The 10,926-nt window shown below is 33.1% G+C and overlaps 1 protein-coding gene across 3 annotated transcripts in view; it reads left to right on the forward strand.

The window, feature by feature from the left end:
• zf(fyve)-6 (zinc finger protein 6) overlaps positions 1–10,926 on the forward strand; it is a 48,619-nt gene that overhangs the window by 36,080 nt on the left and 1,613 nt on the right. For 2 of the 3 annotated variants that reach the window (XM_009862511.3, NM_001047996.1), the window contains exons 4-24: positions 169–322; positions 521–771; positions 989–1,113; positions 1,661–1,749; positions 2,670–2,819; positions 3,392–3,934; positions 4,187–4,307; positions 4,534–4,637; positions 4,940–5,163; positions 5,942–6,026; positions 6,588–6,809; positions 7,154–7,290; positions 7,443–7,482; positions 7,765–7,852; positions 8,307–8,485; positions 8,736–8,834; positions 8,893–9,005; positions 9,365–9,550; positions 9,866–9,969; positions 10,322–10,420; positions 10,605–10,746. In XM_009862511.3, coding sequence (XP_009860813.1) covers positions 169–322; positions 521–771; positions 989–1,113; positions 1,661–1,749; positions 2,670–2,819; positions 3,392–3,934; positions 4,187–4,307; positions 4,534–4,637; positions 4,940–5,163; positions 5,942–6,026; positions 6,588–6,809; positions 7,154–7,290; positions 7,443–7,482; positions 7,765–7,852; positions 8,307–8,485; positions 8,736–8,834; positions 8,893–9,005; positions 9,365–9,550; positions 9,866–9,969; positions 10,322–10,420; positions 10,605–10,746 — 3,255 coding nt within the window. The remainder of the gene's footprint in view (positions 1–168; positions 323–520; positions 772–988; positions 1,114–1,660; positions 1,750–2,669; positions 2,820–3,391; positions 3,935–4,186; positions 4,308–4,533; positions 4,638–4,939; positions 5,164–5,941; positions 6,027–6,587; positions 6,810–7,153; positions 7,291–7,442; positions 7,483–7,764; positions 7,853–8,306; positions 8,486–8,735; positions 8,835–8,892; positions 9,006–9,364; positions 9,551–9,865; positions 9,970–10,321; positions 10,421–10,604; positions 10,747–10,926) is intronic. The other variant, XM_018814684.2, reaches the window with a different exon arrangement.

A 10,926-nucleotide genomic window follows, 5' to 3' on the forward strand; every position in this document is an offset into this window, starting at 1 on the left:
AATGCATTAAAAATACTTTTTTTATGCATTAGACAACAGCGGTAACAAAATATGTATAAAAAAGTAAAAATATAACACATGGGCGAAAATACGATGCCCTTTCAAAAATACCAACCAAGCGAATCCCTAAGTTTATAAATCAAATAAACCAACTTTATAAATTTCTAGATTATGTGCAAAACTTGAATTTCTGCTCACGTCAAGTTCGAAAGAAAAGAAAGTTTTAGGCGGTAGAAGAAGTTATTGGCATTGGATGTTTGGTTGTTTACGTCACACACGAGGTTTAAATGATGGATTGAGATATGTACAAGCTAATAAAGAGGTTAGAGTGGCTAATTTATAAACCATACAATACATGAAACCTGCATAACATAATGCAGTGGTCCGTGGTTAGGACTTTGTTTACAGTTATTGCAGACTAATGTGTAAGGTAACTATAATAACCTGCAATAGTGTTGTGATTCTGTGGCATTTGATATACAATTTTATCACTTTAAAATACTCTGCTCTTTATTTTCAGGTACGTACATCAAAAGGCAAAGGCCGTGCATTGATCCGATACTGTCTTGTCCACCAAACACTTGCCGATAGTTTCCAAAATTGTATTATGAACTCTTCGCTTACGAGTCAGCACTTTTCTGATGACTCAGTTTTGCTGAATGGAATTTATTCATCAGCATTTGTGACATCACTATACGATTTAAATGCAGTCAACTTTGACCTCATTTCCAAAGGTTATGACCTTGATGCAGGATGGCCTACTTTTGCAAGGTGTGTTACTTGTATTTGTTAATTAAGATTTATGATTACCCTACAAAAAGTATACCTAGTTCTTTGGGGGCAGAGAAGGTATTTTCCGAAGAGAAGGTATTTAAGCTTAAATCATGTCTTTTTTTTGAGTTTTTAGTTCTAAGCTGTAAGGTATTATAACAGCTAATATCAACTAAACCAAGTTAACTAAAAAATTTGCAAACTTCTTTATTATCAGCAAACGCAGTTCAAATGGTGGCGAACAGTGGGCATTACAAAGCCATGTTGGTAGTCTTGGTAGTTTAACAAGTGCATCGGTGGTGATGGACCATCCACAAATTGGGAGATTACATAATGGAAGTGGTATGTGGGTTTCACTTTTATTTCACCTAAGAAACAACCATATAGCCCTGCTCTACTTTATGGAATAAGTTTAAGCTTCTTCTACTGAAACTAAGTTAACTGTTAAATGTTGTTGTGTCTTTTTCTTGTAATGAAATTCATCTATAATATAGGCTTGAAGATGTGTTAAGCTTATCATAGACCCCAAACCTGGTGTTGCAGATAATTTAAAGTTACCGGGGATTTTCTGCACTACATTAATCTTCAAACATTACAACCAATGAATCAGATTGGTTCCGTAAGAAAGTGCATCTAAGATCTAACTACCTTAGTTTTTGGTACCCGTGACTTTTCTTCTCACTCTAAATACCAAATAGTGTACCGGTACGCAACTGCTCACGATCAAGTTTAAAAACACTTATTTGTTTGTGTGTGCAGTCTAATCAAGGTTACCTGACACAATTCCTCAGAAGTCAGAACATTTTGACACTTTTAAAATTGTGCACCAAAAGATATGAATCTTGGGTGTTCATGAGATTAACCAGCTTTCGTATTTTCCTTCTTATAGGAAGCAGTGGACCATCCAGTGTTGATCAACGCATTGAAGATTTGGTTCTTGAACTTGATCAATCTGACCATAAGATAAGAGAACAACAGGTTAGGATTTGTGGTTGGCACCACTGTTTGAGTTTGATAATGGGATTCTAGATTACTGCTTCTGAAAATTCACACAGTAATATATGTATAATATACTGTATCTCCCTATGCTGCACGGTTTTAGGATTTTGGTTTGTAACGTATTTATATGTTTTTTGTATTTTAAAACTTAGATTAAACCACTGTTTTGTGAAGAAACACTACTTTAGTACAGAAATACAAGTATATATTTGTAAAAAAAGTATATATACTTATGTAGTTGTATTATTTATAACAGAAATTTAGATATCATATTACTGTATTTTTCTCAACATGTAGGTTTAAAATGTCATGAGTAACTGTAACTGACTTACAGTTTCACAGAATTATATGAACATTGTTATTTGTCAGGATGCAGGCAGAGGGTGCAATAGATATACTATATGGGCCTATATATCAAAATCCTAATCCAGTTTATTAAAACTGGTTTACATGTTATTAGTTTATCTTAATATGCTTGAACATGTAACTTTAATGACTGAGTATATTATGTTAATCAGAGATTATACAAGTGAAGTTAGACCCTATAGATAGACTTATATATTTGCAATGTAGTATGATTACACTATATCCCTGTCTTATATAATCCACACAAACATATTAAGTAGAGAGAGGACTTAAGTCTATACTGTTTTTATTTTACTTTTTTGCAACAATAAAAAACTGTAACATTTATATTTAATATACCTTGCAAGGCCTGCGTCATTTATATCGAAACCATTGATACATACAAATTATGTTTGCTTACAAGCTATTAATATTCAATAGACTAAACCAAAAGATTGCTCACACAACACAATCATGCTACATGTAATCATGCTATAAATAAACACATCAGTCTATAAACACACAATAAAGTCGTGCTATGTATTTATTTGTAGGACCTCATCCACCAGCTTGAGATGAAAGCTGAAACGTTGGAGAATTCCACGGGTGAAAAGGAAGAGATACTTGCTCGAGTTATAACGGATGTTGAGAATAAGAATCGTCATCTACATCATGCAATGAGCAACATGTCATCGGAGTTTGAGGTAAAGTTTGATCTGCATGTTGGATAATAGGCGATTCACCTTGGAACACCCCATATTTAAATATTCGGTGGCACAGTCATTAGGTTTGGGGCCTGACATCTCTCCTTAAAGTTTGTTTGGGTAAATTGAACCCACCCCCTTATTTAAAAACAAATAAATTGAAGTTCTCCCTATTTTTTTAGAATTGAAAGTTTGAAACCCTTATCCCCTTTATTATAACAATGTTGGTAAAACAACTTCATTTCCAGTCAATAAAAATTGCCATCGCCACATGTGACTTATTTACCCATTGTACAAAACAGGGGACATTTTAATTATTTATGGTAATTAAGAAAACATGTTAAACCGTTCTATACCAAAAGCAACCTTGAGCTAATAAGTAATAAAAGGAAACTCCAGTATGTATATCTTTGTTTATTAGACCATATTATAGACACTAAGCTTATGCTATGGTTTAAATTTGTTTTCTTTTTGAAAACGGTAACCTACTCATTAATCTTGTACTAAGGGAGCTTTATTTTATACTTTGATTTTATATTTTTTTCCTACATTTCATTTTTTATGTTTATCAGGCAAGAGAGCTTCAGTGGAAAGAAAAATATGAAGAAATTTCAAAATTAAACTCCAGTCTTGAAGATTCCAACACACAACTCATGCAGAAGATGCAGCAACTAGAAAACGACAAACACAATTTAGAAGAGATGGTTTCACAACAAATGTCGCAACTTACCCGCAGTTTTTCGTCCAATTCATCGCCCCCTAGTACCATGCTAACCCCTGTAACCTCTACCCCAAATTTTGAACAAGTAGACAATGGAAACCGGCAGAATGCGGATGATTTGGCGAAAAACGAGGAACTTATTGCTATCAGAGCGGAATTAAAATCTGTGACCCAAAACTGCGCAGAGTATGAACGCCGACTCGCAAATGACGCGGCAAATTTATCGAAAATTGCGGAACTTCAAGCACAACTCAGCGAAAATGAGGAAATGTCGTCTTTGTTTGTTGAAAATGAGAAGAGAAGAGCAGCCGAAGATGCGGTGACTTCCATTTTGAAGAGGATTGTTCCTCATCTTCCACAAGATGATTCTTCAACAAATGATCCAACAGATCAGGTTAGAAAACTTTTTAGAATCACGATTTAACTTTATTTTGCTTATATTGGTAATTTTTTGCCATTTCTATGTTGGAGTTGCTGTTTTCTTTACAAATTCGAACTACTTACAAGCAAAGTATAACTTTACATCCTTAATTTTAGATGTATAACTTATAAAGTACTTTTCCGATTCAATCTCATACATATATACAGATATATAATAAAGAGGCAAATTTACTTGATTGGCATGGTTTAATATTTTAATATCCAGGTTGACCGAATTGTAAACAGGATTATATCATTAACTCAAACAAACAAAACACAAGAACAATTTCAAACTTCTGCTCAAGGCAACGGTTCAAAACAACAGGTGGAAATTGACAGTTTAAAAGGTAATTAATATTTCAAAACATTTTTATGTAAGATTAGTTTTGGTCATTACAAACTTACATGGAAGAACTTAAAAATAATATTTATATGCTTATTTTTCTGCCACAGTTTATTTATCAAATTGTATAAAAAGGTTAAAATTAGTTTATAGGTTATTGTCTACAGTTCTGTATAAATAAAAATAGCCTTTACAAAAAGTTAAATATTTAATTGATTTTTTTGACTCAGCTGAAAATGAACTTCTTGCTATTGATCGAGACACTGCTAATGTTGAAGTGACGCAAACCAAGCTTAAGTTTGGAGATCTTCTTACCCAGGTGGAAAATCTTAAGGTAATATATTACTTACATTGTTTAAATGGACTGATGCTACGGAATACATAACATACAAAAAGTCCAGCAAATTGTATAATATAAGTTGTAAGAAATACATAATTCGCCTAAATGACATTGCCAGTCTCTTATTCAAACAGAATCTCTTAAATGTCTAACATTACCATAATTTATTACTCTTAATAATAATTTTTTTTGGTAAGTGAAATTTTAATTATTTTGAATGAGTGAGGTCCCACAGTGTGGCACGCCATGGGATCCGATATTCGATATTTTTTTTCTCATTATTTATTTATTTCCAGCTTCAATTAGAGGCTGAGCTCACCACCAGCTCATTGCGCATCACTGAACTTGAGGAACAACTTCTCTTCTCGGAGGAAAAGTCCTCCAATCTCCAGCGACATCATGTCGAGATGTTAGCCGACCTTAAGATGGCGCAAGAGAGCTTGAAGCAATTTGAAACCGAAGCTGAAGTTGCGAAAAATAAAGTTGTGCAGCTTGAAACAGAACTTAAACGCAAAGAAAGGTATTAAAACCACAGAAAATAAATATTTTTTTTGTGTTTTATTTTTTGCTTATTTAAACCTAATTGTTTCTACCCTTCTTTTCTCCCGATTATTGAGTTCTAAATCCCATGATTTGCAGTTTTATCAATTCACCAAACACCTTGCTATGTTTTGTGCCTTGTTTACCAAATCTCATACATTAGAACCTTACCGCAGTTTTAAAGTCTTTCTTTATTAATGTTTTTATTGCTAAATCAGATGTATGTTATTTTTATTTTCCGAATTTTCTTTGCTACTTTGCCATTGAAAAAGTTTGCTGTTATCAGTAACAAGACATCTGTAATGTATTGGGCAATAAGATGTAATTCTGTTTTTGTTGCATATAATGACGGAAGTTTTACCAAACTACAGATATTTTATCTTAACCAGGGACTATATTTTTACCCGTCTTGTAAAATAATGGAATAATTTGATGTAATGCATGTTATGGTACTTGCGTGTGTGAATCACTGTTTATTATATTAATCTGCCTGTATACGTGTTCTTGCCTGGTTCTTATGCGTTCTTATACAAGTTTCACCTTACATTGTGTCAACGAATACAAATAACGATTGAAAATTGGTGCGACTGATGTTTTGGACAGAAAAGAATTTTCGGTGAATTTCCGCAACTACAAAACAGCCGGTGAGTTGTAAAGAATTACTTTCTGTCCTTAACATTGGTTTATCCATGATTCAGTGCATTGTTATTGTTATTTTGATGATGTTTGGTATAAATCTGGTCTTTTTTCTTTTTTAGTGAATGGGGAAAAGAAAAAGAAGAGCTTGAGGTTCAAATGGAAGAAGAGAAGTCTGAAAATGAGTTTTATCTTGAAGAAATCCACGTAAGATGATGTGCATCAGATGAACTTCAGATTATGTTGTGTGGGAGCAATGCACTTGGAAGTAGATAGAATAGGTTGTTAGTTGCAAAAGCGGGGTTGTTATTTAGAAAGCTGCAACTTAACGTAAACACAGGCTTAGAGTGGTTTTCATTAGTTACATAGGGAACATGGGAAGATCTCACATTTTGCCTAACAGTTGTAGATTTCAACACAAGTGAGGTTCATGCGATACCACATTTGGCGTTGGGGTAATGGACAAACATACCAGTGCCAATGAAGTAGCTTACTGTAGAAGCTTATGTATGTTAGGAGGAGATATCATTTCTGGTAATTATTGGAGATAGATCAATAGGTCTTGTCTGATAAGTAGAGGTGGAACAAAAGTTTGGTAAAAATGGCAATTATTTAAACCAAGTAGGCTTTTTGTAAAAAGTTGATTTGCTTTAGCTGGTTGCAAACTATAAGGACCATGTTTTTGAAAGCTTTCCCTTGTAGTATATAGTCTACATTTGTACTTTAACACTAATTTTCAACAAGTATGTGCTAAACTATAAATATTAGTCAGAAATGAGTCGTCACGCGACATTAAACGAATCGATTGATCGTGAACTTGAGGTTGAAAAAGCAAAAAATATTTCAATCCAAGGAGAGTTGAATGTGGCACAAGTAACTATTGCTTCATTCACTGAGAAAATGGAGAAGACTTGCATGAAACTTCAACTTACTTCTGAAGCTATGCTGGAAATGAAGGGAGAAATGGAGAAGCTTGAACTGAAGTACCAGGTGGAGAAATATGTTTGGTCAATACTTTTATATATGTATTTAGTATTTCTTAAGAAACTGTATGCATACACTGGAGCTGAAGGTGTAAGAAAATACCCTTAGGGGCTGCACTATTGTAAAACTGTTGTATGCACTACCTACAACTAAGCATATTTCCTGAAAAATATAGGGTGTAATCTTTAAGTACTGTTAATGGGTATTTCCTGAAAAGTCTGATTAATATGCGAATAATTTTTATAACAACAAACTGGTAGGGTACAGGGCCAACCTTGGCCTCAAACACTGGCGTGCATCAGGTAACACCGCACCTATTAATAATAAAACACCAAACTAAACTTTTGTAGAAATCGTTGAACGATGTCTCGTCTGCACTTAATGAAGAGAAAAGTGGGAGAAAAGAAGAAAAAGAAAATAGGTTGCAACTTGAAGGAAAAATAAATCAGATTTTGGGAGCAGTGCACCTGTTCATGCAAGAAACACAGTATGTTAAGTTTCTTCTAGAATCTAGATCAACATAACAGTTTGTTTCCAATAGTCATTATACCTCTAACTGTCTATTCACTAAGTTTGTCATTTTTTTTATTTTGAAACTTTTTGTGTTCTTTAAATTAACAGAATATTTTTCCTATACAGATCTAAAGACAGTACTGAAAACCCACACTTTAAAACTCAGGTAAAATAGTTCATATACTTTTTCAATGTACAACCCATAAAACTTACCCTGTATTAAATAATTGCTTTAAAAGCTCAATACAACTAAAATTTGTTGGATTTTTTAGAGGATGCAATATCATACTCTATAAAAATGCACATTTACGTTTTTGATCATACACTGAGCAATTGGTACTACAGCATTTTTTCTGCCACAGTATTAAATATTGCAGTGGAAATTGCTAAGCGCTGAAACAAATGTCATAGCCAGTTGGGCTTGTGTTATTAACAGTTTACTTTTCAGGAATCCTTCCTAAAACATTATACAGATGATGTTTCACAGCTAACTGTGGAACTTCAACATTCTGCATTGAAGTATCAAGTTATGGCAGGTACTCACCTAAACCATAGTTTAATAAACCCTGGTTATAACATAGGTGTCTTCCTAGATAACAAACATGACATAATTCCAATGCAATGAATGGTTAATATTGTAAAGCAAAATGGTAATGTTAGAGGTGTTTTATGAAAATAGGTTTTACCCTTCTGATAAGTGTCTATAAAAACAAGCGGAGCCAAAGAATATTTCTTTCGAAACATTAATTAATGAGGGTTCTAAGCAATTATGGGTTTACTGTATTTTAACAGTGTCATCCTTGCATGGCGGGTATATGATATTTTAATAGCATGGGTGTTCTGTTTTTTATACACCATGCGCCAGCTTACGGGTGACCGTGTATGCTACTTTGTGGGTATTTATTTTTGGCAAGACTTTTTCCGTTTTCTATGTATGGCTGATAATTTGGACAAACCATTAGTGGCATATTTCTACTTTCCTCTGTCAAGATGACTTAAAAGAGAAAGAAGAAGAGTTAAAGATGATTCAAGAGCAGATTGGATGTGACAAGGAAACTTATGGTTTGGAAATCCATTCAATGGAAGAAGCTATGAAGGAATTACAAGCTACTGTGGAAATTCAACAAATCACAATCAAAGATATTGGGGATAAATTTACTTCTCTTCAGGTGGCTGAATATTTGTTAATACTGTTCTCTGTGATGTCATAGTGGTCACTGTTGATGTGTTTTTGTAGCTTATAGCTATGAACGTGATTCTCGGAATGTTAAAACTTAACAAAAAATGTAATTTTAAAATATTACACCTAAAATTAGCTTGCAACTTTGATAATTCAACTGTTAAGGTATTAAAACTTAACTAAAACATAGAATAATTTTTAATTTTTAAGTATATTTATGTTTTTAATTAACTGTCCAGGAGGAAAGAGCAAATCACGTGGATGAAATTGAAATTCTTGTCGCAAAAAATGCAAAACTATCTCAGGACCTGGACGCGGTAACAACAACAAGAGATTCGGTGAGTTTCCACATTTTTGATATTTTTTTGAGTAATTTTAAAATATTTTATCACTCAGTTAAAAGAAGAGTTGTCGGAATCAAGTTTAAAAGTTACGGAGCTTGAAACAAATACTCAAAGTCAGTTGAATGACATCATCAGTTTGAAGGAGAAAATAACAGAACTTCTATTGTAAGTTTTGTTTTGCCTTTTTCTTATAGTTTTTATTTTTTTGTAATGGGAAAGTAGTAGGTTTTAAAATCTGGTTGGGTACATAAGTTAGCAACTGGCTGTTTGGGGAAATTTGCCAGGTTTGGTTTAAATCTCAGGTCTCATGATTTTCCTTTTATTTGACCTTACTGAAGTAAAATATAATATTATAAATTTAATTGAATATAATGTTATTATAATTTATTACTTTTAATTAGAATAGAATGTTATTATAACATTGCAACTTTAATTAGAATAGAGTACTATTATAAATTATTCATTTAATTAGAATCGAATATTCTGATAAATGATTCACTTAATCCACGTAATTCCACCTACAGTGACAAAGATCATTTATGGAAAGATTCGCAGAACCTTCGCTTGCAAATTGACGAGCTGGAGAAATCAGTGGACCATGACGATGGCGAAACATTGGACACGGTTGATTGGATATCAGATGATGATGTCACCAACTGTGGGTCATGTGACCAGAAGTTTTCACTCACCCTCCGCAAACATCATTGCAGGTGATGTATAAAAATTTATAACTTTAAAAATGTCGCGATTTTTGTCAGAAAGTCAACATATTGGCAACTCATTATGGCATTTCCAAGTTTTATGTTGAACCCCAATAGTAAAAAAAATTAAATTTTCCAGATCATCTTACAAGAATACATCATTTCATACAAAATGAAAGTACATTATTTATCCTTGCGTGGTTGGGCAACACAATAGTCCTTAAAAAAAATATTTTATTTCATATGTCTATAGGCCCCCTTACAAGTTAACACATATGTAACTTTGTTGGTAACTATTTGTTTTGCTTATCCTATGTTTAACAGGGTTTGTGGAAAGATTTTCTGCAAAAATTGTTCCGACAATTGGTTGAGTAAAGGGGACAAGAAACTGAGATGTTGTGCCTCATGTCATGCAGGGGAAAGTTCTGGTAATTTTCCATTCGCAAATAATATAATTTTTTTTTAATTTTACTTTGGTATTTTCCATCTGCGAAAGATTTCACATTTTGTAAATGAATGCGAGATTTTAATGAAAATATTGTTATTTTTTCTGTGGTAAAGTGAGCATGTTGTTTTGCATATACAGCTGTGTGACTTTCCTAAGTGTTAGCCTACTGCTGTTAGGACCTGATGCTACAAAACACAACAGACATAAACCAAGTCCAACCAATTCCCCTTGTATAACAAAAGAGATATATTTTACCAAAATAGCATCGTCAGTCTCCCATTCAAATATAACTTACTAGGTGTCACTTTAAAAATGTTAAAATACCTTTGCAGGGCGAGGTATATTAAACAAATCCATTCAAGGTGGAAAACCTGAGGTTAAAACTGATGCTGTAATTGATATTCCTCACACTGAAGATGATGTAGGTAAGGGTAAGTAGTTGTTATTAAACTTTTTTTTGTTGTAAGGATTTTTAGTGGGTGATGGAAAAAAAATGTTTTTTACCAAAAACTGCTTTTGATTTTGGTTAAGATTTTGTTTAGATTTTAATTTTTTTTGTTCAAAATGTTAGAATTTTATTTTAATTTATTGAGTGATGTTTTTTGTTGTTTTTAGAAGAGACAAGAAACAGTTACGAAGAGATAAAAGATGACGAGGTAAATATAGAAGAGGAAGAAGTCCCTGTCTCTCCTGTTCAGAGTCCTGACAAGTCGTCCATGTATCAGAGTTTAAGTGGTTTGTTCACTAGATCTAGTAGGTAAGTGTGGTTGGGGTGGGGGTCTTTGTTTTGTAAGTTTTGTGAGGAATAAGTAGCACACTTGTTGAATGGATGGTTCAGAACTTTTGCAAACTGTGTAAAGTCATTTGAAAATTGGATTTTTTGTTGAAGTTCTTTTTTTTGTTATTAACTTTTTATATTGTAACTGACAGTGAGTTT

Source organism: Ciona intestinalis, chromosome 14, assembly GCF_000224145.3.
Source record: "Ciona intestinalis chromosome 14, KH, whole genome shotgun sequence".
Lineage (NCBI taxonomy): Eukaryota > Metazoa > Chordata > Ascidiacea > Phlebobranchia > Cionidae > Ciona > Ciona intestinalis.